The sequence below is a fragment of the Rhincodon typus genome, chromosome 2, assembly GCF_021869965.1.
Source record: "Rhincodon typus isolate 14 chromosome 2, sRhiTyp1.1, whole genome shotgun sequence".
NCBI lineage: Eukaryota > Metazoa > Chordata > Chondrichthyes > Orectolobiformes > Rhincodontidae > Rhincodon > Rhincodon typus.
In genome coordinates this window covers 65,124,689-65,148,274 of record NC_063333.1, presented here as the reverse complement: position 1 = coordinate 65,148,274, position 23,586 = coordinate 65,124,689, and the positions used below count along the sequence as shown (strand labels likewise).

The following is a 23,586-nucleotide window of genomic DNA, read 5'->3' as shown; positions in this document are numbered from 1 at the left end:
GGGGCTTATGTTCGCTTTGGCTTCTGTACCTTTTTCTTTGTTAAAAGAAGCTCTTACCGACCATTTTTATGATTTGTAGTCTGCACTCAGTTTATTTTCTCTCTCTATTATGTTCTTGGTCCTCTTTTATTGGCTTTTAAAAGTTTCCCAATTTTCTGGTTTACCATTAAATCTTTGCCACATTATGTATTTTCTCCTTAAATTTTATGTAATCTTTAACTTCGCTGGATAATGATGATCAGTTTATCTCCTATCTAGAATCTGTTTTCCTGGCTGGGATATGTCTTTGCCCTGAGTCATGAAGTATTTTCTTAAATATCTGCCATTTTCTTCAACTGAAATTTTCTGCTCAAGTCCCTTCTCAGCCCATTCCAGCTAATTCTGCCCTCACTCCAATGTATGGCATGGCGCAGTGGAATCTTGTACCCATAATATCAGTCATTATCCATTGCCAGTCTAATTCACAAATCATAGGCAGATGGTACAGAAAATACAAATAACAGACTGGCATAGGTAGTGGTTCTTAGCTTGTGGTAGCTGAGATGAGGCAGAGGTGTATTTTACATCTTGCCAGTATTGTAGCTGAGCAGAATGTATCTGATGAGTACCAAACCTGACAGCATTTTAATTCCTGACAGATACTCCATCATTTATGATTACCAAAACAGAAAACTCAAAATGGAAGTTTAATATAACACATGCTGCAGCCCAAGGATGTGAAAGTGGAGCAAATCAAATTGTAACTGGATATTGAAATCACTTGAAATCATTTCAGAAAACAGAGGTTTGGTTGCAGTTTTCTTCATCACAATTATTAAGAAGTATTATCCAAAATATTAATTTTTAAAACAGTTGACTGGATATTTGCAAATGCATTTTGAACATTTTGGAAAGAACACTTCCAAAAGACATTAGCTACAATACCAACAATGTTGTATTTTCAGTATACAGTCTGCACGTCTTGAGAAGCCAAGGCTGGAACAGTTTTAGAGACAGGACACCTGATTCAGTTTTGAGTGAAAAACAACACATTTTATTTGTTCATAGAGTCTGAGAAATCCTGTCACAATAGCAACAGCCTTTGCCCTTTGCCTTTACTCTAAATTCCATCTGACCAAAATTTTTCAACACACTGGAAGATCTGATCACCACAGGTGCAGGCTCCTCAGGGAGGAACTGGAATCTACCACTACTGCCTCCAGAAAAAGTAGCCATGACATGGAGATGCCATTGTTGGACTGGGGTGGACAAAGTCAGAAGTCACACGACACCAAGCTATCGTCCAACAGGTTTATTCAAAATCCCAAGCTTTCAGGAGCGCTGCCCCTTCATCACTTCACCTGATAAAGGAGCAGTGCTACGAAAGCTTGTGATTTCAAATAAACCCGTTGAACTATAACCCGGTGTCATGTGACTTCTGACTTTGTCCAGAAGAAGTAACTTCAGCCAGTCACACCAATCCAGGAAAATAGCTCAATGCCTCTAGTTTGTGTAAGAAGTGCCTTTAGCTTCTGATGCTCAATTGAGACATTTTGTGCATTATTTCTTTTCCCTGAATTTAATTGTTGCTTGGCCAAATAACTTTTCAGATAACACTGTGTAGATGTATTATATCTTTCCATTCAGATTTGGAAGCCGTATGTGCGTGTTCTTTTGACAGAAGGTATCTGTGACCAGGACAGGCAACAGTACTCATGCACAGGGTACTATAATCAAACAATTTTCTAGCGACGGAACTCTAAAGTCTTGGACTGGAAACATACACTGCAGTCAAAAATGTCAAGATGGCTTTCAGTATTTATTCAGGTTGATCTTTTTCAAAATAATTTGCTGTTTTATACAATTTTATAAAGAAAAAATAATTCCCTTTAAGTAGGAGAAAGTAATTCTTGACTGGAATGTTCAGCCTATCTCTCAGGCTACAGCAAATAATAACTTGTACAGGTAGAAATAACATTTGAGTCAGCCCTTTCTGCCTGCTTCAATTGTCCACTATAACCTCAGCAGAATCCTGAAAATTCTGCAGAAACTTTGTAGCACAATTTAAGCTTCATTATTTCTCTTTGGCTCCATCAGCAATCTATTAGATGAGTCCATTTAAATATCCATTTAAAACTGCAGGAATGCACAAGGACAACTTTTATTTTTATTTGTTCATGGGCTGTGAGCATTGCTGGCTGGGCTAGCATTTATCCCCTACCTTAACCACACTGGAAAAGGCAGTGGTGAACTGCTTTAAGTGCTGTAATTCTTAGGGTATAAGAACATCCTCAGTTCTGTTAACAAGGTGGTTCCTGGATTGTGATTCAGCAACAGAGAAAGAATGGTGATATAGTTCCTAGTCAGGACGATGTGTGGTTTGGAGAAGAATGTACAGGTAATATTGTTCCCATACATCTGTTGACCTTCTGCTTCTGGTTTGATACATAATGCAGATTTGGGAGGTATTGATGAAAGACCTTGTTGAGTTACTGAAGTGTATCTTTCATATGCCACACACATCTTATGCCTGAAACAAGTTAATTTATTTCCAGACATCAGTTGATGTAAGCAATGGCTCTTAACTAATAAGTCAGAGACTTTGCCAGTGGAAAAGCTCTGGGCCTCATGCAGGCAATTGAAAGTACTTGGGAGTAGGAAGATCGAGGAATATCAAATCAAGGATCATCTTAATGAACTTCGTGGGAAAGGATTATTGAACTGCCCAGTCTCTCTCTCTCTTTTTATCCAAAACAACCATATTTTTGGTCTCTCTCTGAAAACGTATCTAGGGAGGTTTGATGCAGGAGAGGCTAGAGTCTTAACTAGTAAAATTATGTCAAAGGTCCATTATATATCTGTAACTAGAACCAATTCATTTATAATAAATTCATTTATTTGTATTTTTTTGTAATTCTTGTTCAGAAACCTGATGCCATAACTGTTCAAATGCTGCCTTTACGTTTCTCAGCTCATTTATGTACGTTTGGGCTAATATAGTAACGGAGGTCAGAAGTAAAACAAATTGCTATATTCAGAGATGATTCGAATAAAATGCACAGCAGAGGTGAGTTCGCCATACAGGTCAGAAACTTTATTTGGGAACTCCATGCTATAAGCCAATCTGTAATACATTAATCTAAGTTTCAGATTTCCTCTTTTTTGAAATCAATTGTCTATATCTATGTTTAAGAGAAAGTTTTATATCTTTCACAATGCAATTGTGATTTTATTTCTTTTTAATCTTTTTAACAGCCATTCCAAGCTGGATTTCTTCAGCTGTGTGAATTACCAAGTACCTGACAATTTGCAGAATTCCCTCAATAACAGCAATCAGTTTCTAACTGATCTCTGTTACACCTCAGGGAATTAGTTTTTGTTTTGAATTCTTGAGTGAATTCACTGAGGTGTTGCTGAAAGAAGACATTTTTGCAGTCATCTTTGAAACAGAAAATAGGACCAGGTGACAGCCATTCAGCTCTTTGAACCTGATGTGCCATTCAAAACGATCACAGCTGATCATCCAACTCAATACCCTGTTCCCAATTTCACACCATACTCTTTGATCCCTTCAGACCTACTCATTTTGCAAAGAATACCAAAGCAAAGGGAAAAAAAATTGATATTGTATGGTAGGGCAGTGCTGGTTGGTTGGCATGTGGACTCCAATTGGCAGAGGCATTGCAATGGTGAATGCACCAGTTATTAATGACTGACAGTTAATTGTCCAAACTTAATTTAAATTTCAAATTAGACAGCTTGGCTTCAATTGATCAGGCCAAGGATGCGGAAGGATAAAGGGAGAAAGCTTATGCACATGATAAACAAAGAGTGTAAGAAAGGGGAATGAAATGTTGGCAAGAACTAGGGAAAGAACAGAACAGACACAGGAAAGAGGAGACGTGCAACTGGAAGAGAGATAAAGATTGTTTAGATACATAAATGTGTTTCATTTCAGTATTAAAAGATAAATGAAACAGAAATGGAAAATATTGTTAGAGAATACATTCACATCCAAGAATTTAAATTTCAATTTATTTTAGACATCATATTGGTATGGTTGACAAGTGGTCATGGTATTGAACTAATAAATGGGAAGCAGTCATCTCAAATCACACCACGGTAAATCGGTTAATTGAATTTATCAAATTTAGTGATTGGTGAGCTGTTCCTGGAATAAGTGGAATCTGCTGGAAGGTGGTCAAAAATCCAAGACCCACTAATTATTTTCGAGAAAAGGAAGCTGCCAGACTGACCTCCTGTGACTCCAATTTCACACAGTTGGCTATTTAGGCCATCAGAGCCATATAGATAGGCACGAAATGCAGCCTTGCAAACATTACTCTCATCCTCAGAACAAAAATAATCCTCAATACAAATGTAAAAGTTTGCAACTACTTGCTGTAACTAACATTCTACATGACATATTCCTACCGTGTAAATTCTTCTCGAAGATTGTTTGGTTCAGAGGAATAGAATTTTATTCTGAAGTGGAAACTGTAAGGTCCAACTGAGTAAAAAAAAAAAATTCATAAATTAATTATTCACATAATTGATTTTTTTAACCAAACAGTACTGCAAAACAACTGATCACCATAGACAAGATAGAATGATTACATCAGCATCAAGATCAAAATAAGAACTAAACTGCAAGTCAGTCACATATACTTACTTTTCACTTGTTTCTTGATCGGTTTTGTGCAGTCTAACCAGTGCTGTTTAAAAAAAAGACAGTTTTCATGAATACCATTTGTTATGGACCAGATTAAACCCCCTCAAAATATATTAACATGATAGCTTAGGCCCCAACATTTTCTTATTTTTAAAGGCAAGTGCAAGGCGTTGCACTCCAGATGCAATTCAATTGGTCAAAAGACCAGGTTTGAAGCAAAGCACACTTTATTCTTACTTTACTCTACAGGTAAAATACACATAAAAGAACGAAGAATTGGAATATCTTAACTCTATTGAAAAATTTAACAGAATAACAGATTATTTAACTTCTAAACAGCAACAGTTCCAATATAGTGACATCCCATAAACACACCCTTGGCAAAGGTAAATTCAGTAAAATAGGTTGTCTCACACGCAATCCAGTAGTAGGAAGATAACTCAAGGTTTTTGCTGTAACAGATTCATGAATAACAGCTTTCACATCCAGCTTCAAGACCCCAGCAACTACTGAAAGTTAAACTAAAAGCCTGGTTCTGTGGGAGCTTGACCCCACCCTTTCATGCTGCTTCTATTGTTCCAACTTTAAAAAGAAAACCGCAAGCTGTTTACTTTATTTTGTTGGGAACAGACCACTCGATACCTCTGTCTCAATCTCTCTTCATAAAAAGAAGGATAAAACACACTTCTTAAGGCCACTGTATCGTAACACATGAAAAACATGCCAGCATAAATGCTGCTATTCTAATACGGTTTTATTTTCTGCGAAATTAAGATCAAAAACAAAAATTTCTTCACAAAGAGTAGTGCTAATAAATGAACTCTATCAAGGGTATTTATATATCAAGATATATAAACAGATTGCAGACTCAGACATACGAGTTTTTCCAAGTTGATGTGAGCCATACAATAAGATCAGTAACCAAAACGAGCACTTTTTCTGAAATAATGCTTAAGCCGGGTATTGTATAGTATATGAAAAAACAATTTTGAAAACAGAAAAATATCTCTAAACCACTTTAAGCAAATACTGTTTGATTTCCAAAAACTGCTAGGAAGAACATGAGGCACTTACTGAAACTCAATGCTAAGTGAGAAACAGGTCTTCAACAGCCTGCCCAACCTCTAGTCAATATACTGCAGTTTTGCACATCTCTTATAAAGATTAATTAGCATCTCCATCTCTTTCTGGTCTAAAATTTCTCAAGTTTATTTTAATGTTTGATACAGATGTGTGCTGGGAGAAAATGGTGGGTTGGTAGTGGGCGGGGGAAAGAGAAGACAGTGTTAGATGTCTTTTTAAATGTTAAACTTTCTCTGGGCAGGGTTTGGAAAATGACTAAATGGCCTTTCCAAAATTCCCTGTATGATTTGCATATTAGATGTTTCCAATGTTGCATTAAAGTATTATTATTAGTTCTTCAAAGTTGGATTTTCAAGGTAAAATTGTGCTCTTCTGAATTGAATCATTAACTCTCATGTTTGGTTTCAAATAGCAATCCTGCATTTTAAATTTGTTACTGATTTGTGTTATAAATGATAAACTGTTCAATTAGGTACTGTGCTATAATATAAAAGCAGTTAGCAATATATTACAAGCTCCGAATAGAGACTACACTTTCTTGCCCTCAGACAATTGAGCTGAACATACAGGGCTGAAATTGAAAGTTTCAATTAAAGTTAAAGAAATGAGAAAAAAAAATGAGAACAGTAGGAAATTGTAATCGAATTTCAAACAGCAGAAAACAACTATCATTCATCTCAGCCGTTTTTGAAGAACCAACAACAATACTCTGATGACTAATAATACAATCAAATCAAAATGCTGAAAATACTCAGCAGTGCAGCATCTGTGGAAAGAAAATTAATACTGTAGTTCAAGTTGATGCCTTTTAAAGTTTTATTTTTCCTTTTTATTTCCTTTTATATACTTTTTTTTAAAAATCAGGGCTGGTTATTGACCTAAGACATTGACTCTCTCTCTCTACATTGATGCTGTTCAATATTTCCAGTATTTTCTGTTGAGTGTCTGCAATATTTTTCTTTCATGTTAACAATGCACCACTGAAAACATCCAATATGCACATGAGACATTATGCATAAGGCATTTTAAATCTTGCCTGTGTGAAAGTTAGCATAATAGACACTTGAGACGCTCAAAACATTTTTGAACTGTTATGCAAGTTGCTATCACAATCAACAAGTCAATGTGGATTGCTTTTCTTTGAACATGCCTTGTTAGGAGACCCAATAAAGCCACAAAATAATCACAATAACAAACAGCTTTAAAGAAGTCAAATAGTGCAGAAAAGTCCATCTTCCAGAATCATGAATCATTCTGATGGATAAGAGACTAACTTCAGGAACATTTGACTATCAATAGATTACTCAAAATCATTTAATCTCTACTTTTCTCCTCTCAATTCCATCACGATTTCCTTCCTTCCTCATCTCTCCCAACCTTGTCTTTACTTCAAACCTTCCATTTAGCTTCTAACTATTCAGCTCACTACACTCTAACCAAGAGGCCGAGATTCTGACTCTGAGCTCACATCCCAGACTGCTCTCATGCCCTCTCTGATCTGTGCTTTTATGTCCCAGACTAAATTCTATTGATGCTGAGAGATGCCAAGTTAACTTAGCCCTTATAGCACAACAAATGGTAAGTTACATTCACTGTATGGGTTCAAGTCATAGCTCCTATTCCTCAAATGAAGGTGCCTTTAATGGCTGGCAAGAGCAGTTTCAAGTAAGCTACTCAGAAGTTCAAACAGAGGGATTGAGAAAGTGAGAACAAAAAAAGCTATAAATAAATTTATTGAGTGGAATCACGAGAGCAGAAAGTCACTGCTGAGAGTATTAACACAGAATCTGGAAAATTCTGAATTGAATCATTAATTCTCATGTTTGGTTTCAAATAATAATCCTGCACTTTAAATTTGTTACTGATTTCTGCTATAAATGATAAACTGTTCAATTAGGTACTGTGCTATAATATGAAAGCAGTTAGCAACATATTACAACTTCTGAATAGAGACTATACTTTCTTGTCCTCACTACTCAGCAAGCTTCATTTAGTTTTGAAAAGATGTTGCATAACTGATGTGGGTTTGTACTTAGAATCATAAATTACATTATCATGAAATAATAGAGAAAAGACCAGCTAGACCACTCAGAGTCCCTGAGCTCCCTTTGCTCCATGTACAATCTTAAAGATTCAAAGGGATAAGAGTCACTCATATGCCTTGCAGACACATAACTCCTTTGATACACAAGAAGTTGTGCAAGTCCAATTGCAAAGCCTGTACTCTAAAGACTTACCTAAAAATAAATCCTGCAAATGTTATCATGTGTAAATACAATTATTGCCTAATTTTATCAGATCCTAATCTCTATTAAGCATAGAAAGTGTAATGATTTCTTCCAATCTTTAAGTAGTTTCCACCTTGAAGATTTTGGATGTCAATTTCAAAACAACTAGTGGAATTAAAAGTTACAAATTATAGTTAGTATGGATCTGTTTGTAATACATTTAACATTTTTTTGAGGAGTTAGTTCCATTTTCAAACTCATATTTATCAGCATTCCAAATATTGACAATATATTTTACTGATTCCAACATGGAGTTCTGCAACACATATTTCCTCCATGGTTACATTCCAAATTGCCCATTTTGGATCATTTATATAAGCAGGAAAATAGAAATGGAAACAAGCACTGTGAAAGTGTTTAAACAGTAATTTGAGCACTCACATAGCAATAATAGAAAACAAGAAAGATATTGTTCCAAACGTGAATTACTCAAATGAAAGATTACTGTATCCAGTGATCTGTATTCCCAAACACATTAAAATTCTACTTAATCGTTTTTTAAAAGTTACAAGTAAGGAACAATGCAGCCCTCAAATATCAAAAAAAAGGATCACTGGGCAAGGCCAAATTCTTCATTTCTTGACTGATACTGCAATCCCAAACAAATAATATTTAAACATGTGTTTTCTCTTTAAATATGTACAGCCTTTTTATCCTTAAGTGGTTGCATATATGGGAATCATACCAGTCAATATTCTCCAAGGTTCAAATCAGTTTTCAATTATTGGGAACAGTAATAATTAAGAGAGATAGTCAAACCATAACAACTGATGATATTACCAACTACTGACAGCACATAACCTAGAGTTACTGTTACCTATGAGTATTCTCAGTGCAGATGGCAGAGGTCTTCCTTGGTGACTCATTCCAAGCAATAACACAGACATTGAATCAAGACAAGAACTCAAGCAATCCCAGCCCTGATAACCTTGCAAAAACCGTCAAACCTCCATCAGAAATTGATATTCAAATTGAGAAACCAGCCCCACAACTGATTCAGCTGGTTAAGCCTGAAAGGATGTGGCTGCCAGACTGTGCCTCCATTAGCTAGTGAAGAAACCAACATGACAGCAACATCTGCTTAGCCCTGTTGTTACTAATCTGCCTTTGTAATCACTGCATTATCCTTAAAATGGCTCATATTCATCATGAAAATGCTCTCCGTTACGTACGTGTGATATAAATATTATAGAATGTGAAAGGGGCTATAGAAATATGAAGACCTGAATGTTACCTCAGAGAAATTTTTGAATGTTGCAGAATGGGTTGATAACGTTACAAAACTTGAATATGACTGTGAAAAAAATAAGTAGCTGAAACGTTTTGTCTTGCATTCATCACAACAAATGGAAGAATGTCAAATTTCAAATGATCACAAAATGTGCACTAAAAGTACCTATTAATCACTCAGTACAACTCTGACTGGCATTATTCCTGATGAGATCAACATAAAATCCTTGGCTTCATAAACAGAGGCACTAAGCATAAAGAAGTTATCCTAAACCCTTTGTAAAAATCACTTGCCTGTTTCAGCTAGAGTAGTGCGTGCAAGTATGGGCACTACTTGTAGGAAGGCTAAAGTTTTGGAAAGAGTGCAGGAGAAATGTACTAGAATGCCAGTTACATGGAGAGACTAGAGAAGCTGAAGCTGACTCTCTTTAGAGTAGAAAATGTAAAAGGCAGTTCCACAAGTTATGCAAAATTTTGAGATGCTTTGAAAGTAAACAAGGAGAAACTGTTTCAAAAGACAGAAATTAGATAACCAGAGAACCTAGATTTAAGCTAACTGGCAAAAAAGACGAGATTTTTTTTAATGCAGCAAGTTACGATCTGGAATGGGCTGCCTAAAAGAACATTGTAATCTCATTCAGTAGTAACTTTGAAAAGTAGGTAAACACATTAAGGGGCTAAAACTCCAAGGAAGCAGAAAGTAGGCATAAATAGGTCTTTTTCAAGTTACCAAAATGTAACAAGTGGTGTACCACAGGGGTTACTGCTGGGATATCAATAGTTTATATAAATGATTTGAATGAAGGAATAGAAGGTACGGTTGCCAAATTTGCTGATGACATAAAGATAAGTAGGAAAGCAAGCTGTCACGATGCAGGGAGGCTACAAAAGGCAAAGATAGGTTAAATGAGCAAAATTTGGCAGATGACACATAATATGTGAAAAAATGAAATTGACCATTTTGCCAGAAAGAATGAAGAAGCAGCAAATAATCTAAAAGGTGAGAGACTGCAGACCTCTCAGATGCTGAGGGGTTTGGTGCATGAATCACACAGTGTGCAGTTACATAAGACCCAGGAAAGCCAACAGAATGTAATAATTTTATTGCAAGCAGAATTTATTACAAAACTAGTGAGATTATGTTTCAGTTTTACAATGTGACCACATCTTGAGTACAGTGTACAGTACTGGTTACCATATTTAAGGGAAAATGTAAATGTTTTGAAGTCAATTCAGAGAAGGCTTACCAGACTAAAGCCTGGAATGGTGGGTTGTCCTGTGAGGAAAGGTTGAATGGGCTCTGCTTATACCTGTTGAAGCTCAGAAGAATAAATGGTGTGAATGAAACAATAGATTCTGGGCATTCTTGACAGGTCGGATGAGGAGGGGATATTTATTTGTTAAACTGGAGAATCATGTACTAGGGGTCACTGTTAAAAAAAGAAGGGCTGCCTATTGAAGACAGATGAGGTAATTTTTCTTCTCTGAGGGTCTAGACTCTTTGAAACTGTCTTCCTGAAACGGTGGTGGGAGCATTCACTGAATATTTTTAAGGCAAAGGTGAATAGATTCTTGTTAAGCAAGGAGGTGAAATATTGTCAGGAATATGAATATGGAGGTTACAATCAGATCTGTCCAACACAGGCATAATATACTGAATGGCCTGTTGAGCATGAAGATTCTATTGTAATTAGGGGGAGACCAAGAATAGATCTACAATCCGAAATGACAGGCATTCGTAAGGAACAGTAAAAACTGTACATCACAAACTGTAATCCGACTGCTGAGCATATCCCTCTTTCATCAGTATCATCAAGCCAGGAGGCCAATCCTAGCTCATGAGAGAGTAAAGATAGGAGCACATGAGCTGTGTTACATATCAGTTGAAATGAGGGACAAATCTGGTGAAGCTATCAATATAGATGCTAAGCAGAAAAACAGCAGTTTAAATACAGACCTAACCAAAGATAAAACAGAATAAACCAAGTTATCACATTTTGAAACATATGGTAAAATACAAAATATCATCTATTTCAACAGCATCCCTTTACAGTACCAAAAGACAAGAGAATATACTTTTCTATCAGATCAATAGGTTGACATAAGCATTTCTTTTAATTCCCATTCTTGAAAGTTTGATAGTTTCTTCTTTAACCCGAGAAGACTGGTAAATTGGGTAATTGTGTGTGGTTTTTTAAAAAAAACATTAACTTTTGCGACAGCTCAGGAAACTTCAGGGCTCGATTTCCATTGTGCTATCCTCATGGGGCTTAAGACTTGTGTGGCACTAATTTTACTTGCCACTTATAGACCCAGGCCTGGTTGTTGTCCAGGCCTTACTGAATTTGGCCACAGACTGCTTCAGTGTCTGAGGAGTTACAGATGGCACTGGGCATTGTGTGGTTGTTAGCGAATGTACACTTCTGACCATGTGATGGAGAGTGGGTTGTTATTGGGGCAGCTGAAGATGGTTGGGCCCAGGACACCACCCTGAGGACCTCCTGCAGAAATGCCCTGGAGCTGGGATTGTGAACCTCCAGCAGCTACAGTCTTCCTTTGTGTAAGATGTGATTCCAACTAGTGGAGATTTTCTTCGATTCCCATTGACTAGTTTTGCTGGAGCCCTTGATGCCAAATGTGGTCAAGTGTCTTGATGTCGGCAGCAGTCAGTCTCACCTCTCTTTAGGGTTCAGCTCTTTTGAACATGTTTGAAACAAGGCTATTATGTCAGAAGCTAGGTGGCCCTAGCACAGCCCAGGCTAGGTGTTGGTGAGCAGGTTCTTGCAGGGCAAGTTAGCACTTGATAGCACTGTTGATGAAACTTTCCGTAACTTTACTGAATGCCAGTGGACGGATGGGCAAGTAATTGGCCGGGCTGGATTTGTCCTGCTTTGTATGCGCGGTACACCTCGTCAGGTGGATGCTGGTGTTGTGCCAAGCTCGTAGCAGGGTCTGGAGCATGAAGTCTTGAGTGATGTTGCTGAGAGCCACGACTTTTGTACCATCCAGTTCCTCCGGCTTTTCTTTGATGTCACATGGATTAAACCAAGTTTCTGAGAACTGGCATCTGCTTTTCTCGCCATAGATTCTACTAGACCTGGTGTGTTTCTCCAGTACTTTCTTTTTTGTATTTGAGACATGCTTATGGACAATTAAACATCTAACGGGAAGAGAATGCTCCATAAATATTCCCATGCTAAACAACAGGGGAGTGGAGCTCATCACAGCAAAAGTCAAGGCTGAAGCATTTAGCGCATTGAATGATCCACTTCACCTACTCCGGAGGTACCCAGCCTCACAGATGCTGGTCTTCAGCCAGTTCAATTCACTGCACATGATATCAGGGGCGGTTAGAGGCACCAGATGTTGCACGGTCTGTGAGCCTTGACATCGTTCTGATGGCAGAACTGGTGCCTTGTGCTCCAATTTAACCACGCCCCTGGCTAGGATGTTTCAATGTAGCTGTAGTACTGCCATCTGCCCAGTGGTAGGGGGTGGGGGTTTGACCAGATGTGTCTTGTCCATGTGGGGCAGGACTAGTTCAACTTGGCCGATTTTTTTTCCCTTCTTTATTCATTAACAGGATGAGGGTGTCGCTGATCAGGCAGCATTTATTGCCCATCCCAAGTTGCCCAGAGGGCAGTTCGGAGTCAACCACATTGCTGTGGGCCTGGAGTCACAAGTAGGCCAGACCAGGTAGGGATGGCAGTTTCCTTCCCTAAAGGGCATCAGTGAACCAGATGGGTTTTTCCAATAATCAACAATGAATTCATGGTCATCATTAGATTCTTAATTCCAGTTATTTTATTGAATTCAAATTCCACCCATCTGCCGTGGCTGGATTCGAACCTAGGTCCCTAGAATTTTATCTAGATCTCTGGATTAACAGTCCAGCGATAATACCATTAGGCCATTGCCGCTCCTTGTTACTCAATTAGTTGGCTCTTGATTATCAACAGAACTTTGGAAGTGATATCAAGTGGCACTTCCTCTGGAGTGGCCTGCTCGCTGATGCTCTGCTTGCGTTCTGTCCAGACTGCTTAATTCCTGAGCATGGTCCAAACGTGAACGGAAGATCTGGGCTCCAGGGTTGAGCTGGGAATAACTGCCCTTTTTATGAAGGTAACATTGGCCGAGTGTGGCACCATTGAGCAGAGGAGCCATCAGGAATTGATGTAAGATGTGTGACCTAACTACACTTTAATATCATTTGTTTCAGAATTTGAATTTGAGCTAGTGGTACTAGCACGGGGATTTTGGTCTGTGTCTATGAAGGGGTTTAATGATTAACTTGTAGGTATTCCTGTTACCATTGTGATAGCTTGAAAAAAAAAATGACTTGACAGCGTTTTTGGATGCTAATGGGACTTTGGTTTAATTGAGAGTGAACAAAATAAACATGCATTATGCTTTCAATGTAGAAGGTTCTGGAAATTGTGTCTTTTTTTGGCTTAGGAAAAACACCCACTGCTTGAAAAAATAAGATTTTTTAGTTTTAGTTTGGCAGTTTTGCAGAAGTCATGGCTAAAGCTGAAGGTATGAAATATAACTTCTTCTGATAAAAGATGGTGTAGAATTGTTAAGAAATTGGTTACTTCAGTTTTAAAGTTCTGGAACAGAAGCGCTTGATTAAAATCCTGAAGCATTTTTAAAATTCATTTACTGGATGAAGGCATCACTGGCTAGGCCAGTCTTTATTGTCCACTCCTAATTGCCCAGAGGTTCTGGAGTCACACGTATGTCAGATCAGGTAAGGATGACAATTTTCTTCCCTAAAGGATGGGTTTTCTGACAATGAACAATGGATTCCTGGTCATCATTAGATTCTTAATTCCAAATTTTTATTGAATTTAAATTCTGCCATCTGCCATGATGGAATTCAAACCCCAGTCCTCAAGACATTAACTGGGTCCCAGATTAACAGTCCAGCAATAATAAGACTAGGCTATCACTTCCCTATTATTTGAAGCTCAGAAAATCTAAACTTGGTTCTAAGAAGATTCCCAGACGAGGTTATCATAATCTCTGGTGTGGGCATTGAATCCACAGTTAAGCTAAGTCCTATAGGCATGATGAAGAAAGGAATTGTCTTTGGTGTGTGTACTATAAAGGAGTGTTTTTGGCGTTAATGAGATTGCATTTAACAGGTGTTTCAAAATCTTCAAACTTGTATTATATGAAAATAGCTTGACTTATTCTATTACTTACTTTATTTCTTTTATGTAATAAACCTCAGCTTTATTATATACTTTGTTTCAGTGAAAGACCATGTCATTAGAACTAAAAGTAAAATAAAATACAATCAATCAATCATGCCAAATGTCAGTCTGGAATCAGACCTGTAACAGCATCATCTAGGATCAGAACATCCTCTGCTGGTTGGCGTCATGCCTGGCCCACGGAGGATAATTCCAGTTGTTGGGGAGTAGTGGTCTCAGTTTCATGGCATCATTGCAGGAGTTCCTCAGGGTAGTTTTTTTCTCTAATCAACCTGTTGAGACATGTTATGACACATCTGCAGCAGATGGGAATTGTACCCAAGCCTTCTAGTTCCTCACGGTAATGTCCTCAGCAGCTTCAAGATTTGCCATTCCTCCATCGTGGGGTCTGTTGTGGGGATGTTTGCTGGTGGTCACGCAAATGTTCAGTACCATCTGCCTCAAATGCTTGGATGGTCAATGCTCATGAGCACAGGGCCTGTACAACATCCAGATTTGGGTTGATAGATGGCAAGTGACATTCATGCCTCAAGTGCCAGGCAATAATCCCCTCTAGCAAGACAGAATCTAACCATCTCACCCTAATATTCAAAGCAATTACTATCTTTGAATGGCTCGATGTCAACAGCACAGGGACTACCATTGACTAGCAACTAAACTTGACAATCCTTATAAATACTGCTACCAGGTCAGTCAAACTCTGTGACAAACAACTCACCTTCTGTCTCCCTGATTCTGTTTTCCTGATTCTGGCAGGACATATCCAAAACCAGGGGCATAAAGTTATGGGAGTGCAGAAATATAGAATACACTGCCTGAGAGGGTGGTGGAAGCAGGTACTCCTACAACATTTAAGAAGCATCTGGATGAGCACTTAAAATGCCAGGGCATGGTAGGCTATGGAGCAAGGCCAGGTAACTGGGATTAGTATAATTTGGCGTTTGTTGGTTGATATTGACATGGTGGGCTGAAGGGCCTGTTTCTGTGGTGTATGACTATCACTTCTTCTCCAGCTGGGCATACAAACCTACTAACTGTATGTTCTCAAAATGACCAGTGTTTTTGGATTCAAACGGCAATAAGAACACCTTGTTTCAGTCCTGCCCCAACCTTTCAATCCTTGGATTCTGTACTTGGCTCCCAGTGCTGTTAAAGTGCCTCTCGACTGACTCTGGCAGCCATGCTGCAAGCAACTGTCTGCACTAGTCTTCTGCTGGATCAGTATAGTTTCCCCTTCTTAACCAGCTCTAATGACTGGCCAAGATCTTCAATTTTTTCTTCCTTTTCATTTTCTTTGAAGAATAGACTTCTTCCACTTAACAACATCACTGGTGTTTGATTTTCTCTATGTCATTCATCCATTAGAGCCTCATTACTGACATTTATTTCTGAAAGGACTACCTTCATGATTTACAGTTCCTTACTGGGTGTGCTCTGCAACTCCACCTGTTTTTTGGAAGTATGCATTTTCTTTAACATTGATTTTGAGTTCAAGATAATGTTTTTGTAGCTGTTCCTGCTGAGGCTCATCAATTTATAGGAAATTTATTCCAGCTCTTTGATAGCATGAGTCTTTGGTTTCTCTAGTATATCTCCTTGCAGAGTTCAGATGAGGGGGTGGATCAATCACCAACTCAGCAACCCCATTTGCTAGATCCCCATCTGAAAAATCATAAAACTAGCCCTTTTCTCTGCATCTGCTGACAAAGTAGTCCAAGGATTCTGTAGGCTTCTTGTAAATGACATGAATTCTAGATGATGAATACAGAAGTTTAACTGACTCTGAATTGGTCTTGTAATGTGGTCCATTTCTTGTGAGATATTTTAGCTCTACGGCAATTAATTCTGATGTGTTAAATCTGTGTGGTTCTCCATTCCAAACAGTTAACATTTCTCACTTTTCTGCAATGGACATACCTGAATCTAGAAACCAAAAGTCTGAACGCTGTTTAAACATTTTAAGTTCTATTAGAACGTTTGAAGTGTCCCAATATAAACGGAAGAAAATTCTGGGGACATTTTGACAACATGCCTTTGATCGTTTCTTGCTTGCAGTTGACCCAGCATACACCTTGATCATTTGACTTTCTCAAGTGAGTTAAACTGGTTTCATGCTAGGGAACTGTCCACTTAACAGCAAACTATATTGTGAATACTCTTCAACGCTGTAAGGGACAAAGACAATGAGGGTTGTTTCATTTTTTTGTCTAATTTAAGACTCAGCCATGAGTTTCACCTGTAGATTAGCTTGGAACAGATTAACTGCCAGAGTTACAACCTTATATATACACAGCACCTGGATTCCTGTAATGTAAACTTTTTAAAGGCATTCCGCACACATAACAGTGTACTTTAAAATGTATCAGCAGGCTCTAAATCTCAAGAAATGTATCTTGTATCATACGAACTCACCTCAAGCTCTGAAAACTTCTAAATACCTCCTGTAAATTTAATGTTCCACTGTAATTAGAACATTCCTTGCATTACGTGGGAAATTTATTGAGTTTCAGCTCCCAAAGTAAAACAAACAGAATTGCAAAAAAAAAACTCAACTATAAATTGTGAAGTCTGATAAAAGAAAATTTAATCTTTCTTCAATGGACATCTTTGCCTTTCACCCTTTCACTGACTCACTTTTCTTCCTTCCAAACCCTCTTCCTTCTCTGCCTTTATTCTTACTTAAAATGTGTCACATCCTTAACTTTTTAGAACTCTGATGAAAGGACCTGAAAGGTCAACTCTTTCTCCTTCCACAGAAGCTGCCTGATCTGCTGTGTATTTAATTAGTTTTCTGTTTTTACTTCAGATCTCCAGCATCTGAATTACTTTATTTTTGGAATAACTATTTTAACTCATCTCAAGCAGTGACCCTGTTATTGGTTTTTATTTGTGGTATTATTTTAGTTGTACACTGCTGTATTTGAATAGACTTCAGATTTTTAAAATTGTTTGCCAGTATTTGAGTTCTGTAAATTGGCTTTTTTTTGTACATTATTTCCCAGTACACACAGAAATATCAACAAAAGCTACATCTTTTTTCCAAAATTAGATTACTTTAGTTTCCAACATATGGCTTTTCTCATTAACATTCAAATAGCATTATGTTCATGCCAATGGAGTAACAAACTTGTAAAAACAATTTAACTTGTACTTTTTCATTAGTGTAAGCAGCAAATGGTCACATACCGAAACTTGATAGACATCCATGAACTGCAGACTGAAGTACTCTACTTCCACAAGGTCCAAATGGTAAACAATCTGGTCTAATAGGTCTTGACCTTTTGCATTTTTCTATAAAAGATGAAAAGGATTTATATGAAAATGAACTGAGGCAATGAGAAATGTACAGCAACAAATATATTCCTACTCATTTACTATAAATTGGTAAATTCCTGGTTCTTCTGAAAATGGAGCTACTTGATCTTCTATGTCTACTTGAACAGGCAGATGAGGATCTTTGTTTGTCCTACCCTAAAAGAGCACCTCAAACAATGCAGCAATGCTTCAGATTTGGTTGTCTGGGAATCAACAAGGAAATGGAGGAAAATAAAATCTGAGGATGGAAAAGGCATTCGTTTTACGAGAACAAACAGAATGCTGCCAAAAAATCAAGGCCACGATGTTAAAAAATTGTACGCTTCTACTGTAATAAGACTAACCATACCAAATCCAATTGGTGGAAATTACACGGGAGACCATTTTTAAAAAAAATTTCACATAAGCTGTGGGAGTCACTGTCTAGGCTTAGCACATCTTGCTCATCCCCAATTGTCCTTGATTTGAGTGGCTTGCTAGGGCCATTTCAAGGGTAGTTAAGAGTCAATCACATTGCTGTTGGTTCTACAGTCACATGAATTCAAATTCTACCATCTGCTATTGAGGGATTCAAATTCATGCCTGCAGAGCATTATCCTGGGTTTCTGCATTACTAGTCCAAGGATACCACCACTATGTCATTGCCTCCCCCTAACCCAGTGTTGGGTATGCCTGAGGAATCCTCAGATGAAGCTGAGGAGAAATATGTGCCTTAAAAATATGGCAGTGGTTCAGAGAAAGTACATTACCTCAGAACCTATAAGGAAAGGGAAGAAGGCTCAGGATAGTCAAGGGAATTCTTCGTTGATTAGCATGAAAGAGGGTCAGATTACTAGAGGTTCTGGATAGTGTATCTCAAAGCTAAAGTGTTCCCTTATTACTCCAACAAGATAAGCAAGCCATTTACGGAAATACTTAAAGATTTTGTTCAAAGAGGAGGCAAACCAATAAAACTATTGAGCCACACTGGAGCAAGTTAGTCACTGATCCTGGCTGATCGTACCATTTGTCTTCCAGAGAAGCCAATGAAAGAATAAAATGTTAATTGATGGAACACGGTGGTTACAAACTGATTCCATTGTCTAACTTTGGACTGAAGAGTGACTTGGTAAATGAAGAAGTTGTAACTGGGGTTTCATACTGACACCCTGATTTTCCTGATTTTATAGTGGGGAATAACGTGGCATATTCAAAGATATTAGCCTCACTAAGGTTGTTGGAATAGCTGGTGAAAGTAAACAAAAACTACAAAATGAACACCCTGGATTGATTTCTGACTGTATTGTAACTTGATCTCAGGCCCACAGAGTTTGACAACTAATAATGGAATGTTATTATTTAAAAAAGACAAAGTGACCCCAAATATCAGCCAATAAGGAGCAGACAATAGTCCATTAGGTGGTAATTCCATCTGGGTATCATAACAAAACTTTGAGAGAGGCTCATGAAATTCCAATGGTCAATTACACAGATATTAGGAAAATACAGGCTAACTGCTAAATTGTTAAAACATATTTAGTTGCCAGAATTACGTAAAGATGTGGTTAAACTTTGGTATGCATGTCAGATAATGGCAAATTCCAACTGCCAATTAAATTTGCTGCCTCAAGTCTAACCAGATTTCAAACAACAGTTTAGCAGGATCTTACTGGATTATGTAGGACCTCTACCTAAAACTAGAAGTGCTAATTAGTATCTTCTAACAATCAAGGATGTTTTAAGTTGTCCTGAAGTACCACCTTTGGAGAAAATTAGGGTAAAAAAAAAAGCAGAAAAGTTAGTTCAATTCTTTTTTAAGACATGCTATGGATTTTCCAATGAGAAACAATCAGATCAACATTCAAATTTAATGTCACAAACATTCAAAGAAAGAATGAATAGTTTGGGAATAAAACAATTTATCTTACACTCCGCAGTTGTAAGGAGCCTTAGAAAAATGGTTTCATATTTTAAAGGCCATGATTTGAGCTTATTGTCAGGAATTTTCTAATCACTGGGATTAAGGAATTTCCCTATTACTTTTTGTCATTTGGGATGCTCCTTATGAATCCATAGCACTCAATTCTTTCAAACTAATATGTGGACATGAGATGAGCGGGCCCCTTAAATTCATTAAACAAAGTTACAAATCAAAACTTCTGGCCAGTATTCCAAATGTCCAAGAAAAAAAATAACCAAAATGTGCAAGTTGGTCAACTGGCATTTGAAAATACCTTAAAGAAAGTTAAAGCTGATAAAAATGTCAAAGCTTGAAATTATGTTATTGGAGACATCATTATTACCTGTCTCTGATGAACTCATCAAAATCAGGTTCACTAGGCCTTATCAAAAAGAAATGCAATGATGTGAATTATGTAGCAACTAGTGTAGACTAGCAGGAAAAACAATAGCAAGTGCATCATACTAACATGTTAAAGCAATATTGACAGGGAGGATAATCAGACAGAAATATGTTTGCAGTGATGAAACAAGTTGGAAGTGGAATAAAAATCTAAAGGATTCTGGAATGAATCAAAAATTTAAAATTCTAGGGTCAGCCATCCAGCAAATAGATTGGATAATATTCCAATATTCCAATATTAAAAATTGGAATATAATACTACCTCACCAGAGAATCATGAAAGTGACTTATGAAAGCTATCACGGATTCATAAATCAATTTCTCTTACTGGCTTTTATGTTGCTCAGGAAGCAACACTAACTAAATAAATCAACAGTGCGTAAATGCAGAGCTCAGCTAGAAAGAATCTGATTACATAATGCTGACTGAATAAGGAGCTCTAAAGTGAAGACAGTCACTTCAGTGAGATTTGAATGTCTATTAGGTTGTTGATGAGAATAAAAGAGTTGAATCCATATTTATGATATTTGTAATAAGACTTTTTTGATTTTTTGCATAATGTAACATATGTTTATTACACAAAAAAGACAAGTTATGTTCTTTTGTTAAAAAGTACATCTACAGCCTCTTGTGAATGCATTCACTGAGTGATCACCACAATAAGCAAATAGCAAAAGTAAAACTTATAGTTCATCAAGTCAGATTTCACTCTGGGACCTGATTTCTTCAGTATTACCGTCAGTTAAGATAATAACACCATGGCTAAATGTAGATGTGCAAATTATGACCTGTCCTAAAGAAAACTATGTATGTAGATGGGACTTCTGACTTATAGCCACATTTGCCATTTTCACAACAAATTTCCTTTCCGTTGTGGTGAAAATCCAGACTGAAATATGCGGTTTGTACCCAATGAATGCTTCAGTGTATTAAAATTATTGCAATTTCACTTTCAGACAGATAAAGAACACCATTGATGTAAATTTAACTTAACATGCATGCAATTTTTTTAAAAGATGGGGATAGTTAGAAGGCAGGCAACAATTATTAAATTCTTACAAAAGTGATTTGAACAACTTTGGATAGCTTGCCTAAGAATGAAACAGAATAGAACAAAGTAAGTGAGGGAAAAGGAAACAAAGGACAGAAATGACTTACAGGAAACAGAGAGCAATCCAGCATCTGGGCCTGACTGATGACTGGAACGAATGAGGGTGGTCCTGACTGATATTGCTCCTTTATAGTACAGGAGGCTAAGGAAATTCGGCACGTCCATTTATAGATGCACCATAGAAAGCATCTTATCTGGATGCATCACAGCATGGTTTGGCAATTGCTCTTCCCAAGACTGCATTAAACTACAGAGAATCGTGAAAACAGCCCTGTCCATTAGGCAAACCAACCTTCCATCCAATGCTCCATCTATATTTCCTGTTGCCTCGGGAAAGCAACCAACATAATCAAAGACCCCTCCTACCCTGTTATACGGTCTTCCACCCTCTTCTGGGTACAAGTAGATTCAAGAACAGCTTCTTGTTGAATGGACCCCTCAAATGTTAATGCTGATCTCTCTCTGCACCTTCTCTGCGGCTGTAACACTGAATTCTGCAATTGATCTGCTACCCTGATGCACTTCGTATGGAACAATCTGCCTGTACAGCAGAAAAAAACACTTTTCATTGTATCTCAATACATGTGACAACAATAAATCAATCAGTACCATGGTCTGAAAAGACAGCTCTTTAAGGTGGAGAAAATTCGAGTGTGAACCAAGCCATTCCTCAACGGAGTAAAGATAGAATATTGAAACCTAGAGCTCCTTGACAAAAACAAAAATGAAACTGTGAAAAGGTTTATGACTAAGATCAGAGGCAGAACACAGGCAGGGAAGAAATCAAGAAAAAATTTTCAATCCTCCTCAGATATGAAATTGGCTTCAAAAGAATGGAGGTTTGTAAACATTACACTCTGAAAAAGCAGCAATGAAGAAACCTGGCAACTAGACACTAATCAATCTGTCAATGATAAGAAAACTACTTGAGGTCATTGGCAAGGACGGAATCAATTTACACTTGGGAAAGCATGGGTTTATAGAAGGCAAGACATGTTAAAGATAAATGTAATCTGCCTAGCCTGACTGAATTATTTCATGGAATTCAGCAAGGGTAGAAGTAGTTAAGGCAAATCATATTTGGGTTTACAAAAGGCATTTCAGAAAGTGCTATTCAGAAAATAAAGGCTTGAAAGATTAAAAGAATAAAGTAACCTGGACACATGATTAGCAAAGGGGCAGGTTGGAATAAGCAGAGTTGAAATTATATTCAATTATATCAAACTATCAGGAATGAGGAACTTCAGCTGCGTGGAGAAGCTTGTATCGCATCCTTAGAACAGAGTAGGTTTTGTGAGGTACAAAAAAAAATTCCCAGGGGTTTTGAGAGCTTCTAGCAAATAGGTAGGTAACAAAGAGAAAAAAAAGATTGTAAGGAAAAGCTGGAGAGAAAATAAGGAGAATTTTGGGTCCACAAAGAGGATTGCTAAAATCCGGAAAAAAGAAATATCTGAACAGACGGTGGAAGTAGATTCCGTGGAAACTTTTAAAAGATGATCATAATCGGAGGGCAGTGAAGGAAATGTAATAGTGTAGGACTAAGTTGGACAGATTTTGTTTAGCAGGCAGCTGAGCACAATAGGCTGAATAGTCTCCTGTGCTGCATATAATACAATGCTCCACTGTAGTTTGCACAAGGTCATGTAGCGAAAAAGGGCCAATTTGTGATTGACAATGTGTATAATTGCCACATGGGAATGATGTAGACTAGAGGTTGACTTATATTTCTTATTCCTTCCAGCAGATGCTTTTTTCGCCATTCTGGTCATTTCTTTTCTCCCCTCCTTTCTCTAGAGCCTTCCTGACTGCTTCTCTCCAGGTATTTCAGTCAGCAACAAGGGCATCCCATGCATTGACAATGATCCTCGTCAATTTCAGATGTCTCACAGAGTTGGGTGACCTGTGGATTTCTAAAAATTTACTTTATAACGGCACGAAATTAGATAGTCTTCCATTCAGCTCACATGGTACAATGGATGTCCTTAAACCTTCCAAGTGGATTAACTGCTTGTCATTGTAAATGACTGCAGGCATCAACAGGTTGACACAGAGCATTTTTTCATAACGTTGACTTGCATGGAATCTCTTTATTGATTTTTTTTAAGCCCCCCTCCCCCCACAACACAATATATAAAGCGATTCAATTTGAACAAATTTATTAGTGCATTAACAGTGTTGTGGACTTAAAATTAAAGAGAACAACTATTTTAAAAATTCTAGCTGGGGTTTGGGCATTGTTACCTATCCCTAATTATCGCTACGCCAGTACTTACTCATGCTACAAAAACTTGTAAATGTTAGCAAGAAATCAAGAAAAAATTTTCAATCCTCCTCAAATATGAAATTGG

The 23,586-nt window shown here is 37.5% G+C and overlaps 1 protein-coding gene across 1 annotated transcript in view; it reads right to left on the bottom strand.

Annotated features, from left to right (window-relative positions):
* Positions 1–23,586, bottom strand: part of LOC109935447 (band 4.1-like protein 4B) — a 278,476-nt gene that overhangs the window by 166,712 nt on the left and 88,178 nt on the right. Inside the window, exons 2-4 of the mRNA XM_048614210.1 lie at positions 17,658–17,762; positions 4,652–4,694; positions 4,414–4,489 (exon numbers count right to left, since the gene is read on the bottom strand). Coding sequence (XP_048470167.1) covers positions 4,414–4,489; positions 4,652–4,694; positions 17,658–17,762 — 224 coding nt within the window. The remainder of the gene's footprint in view (positions 1–4,413; positions 4,490–4,651; positions 4,695–17,657; positions 17,763–23,586) is intronic.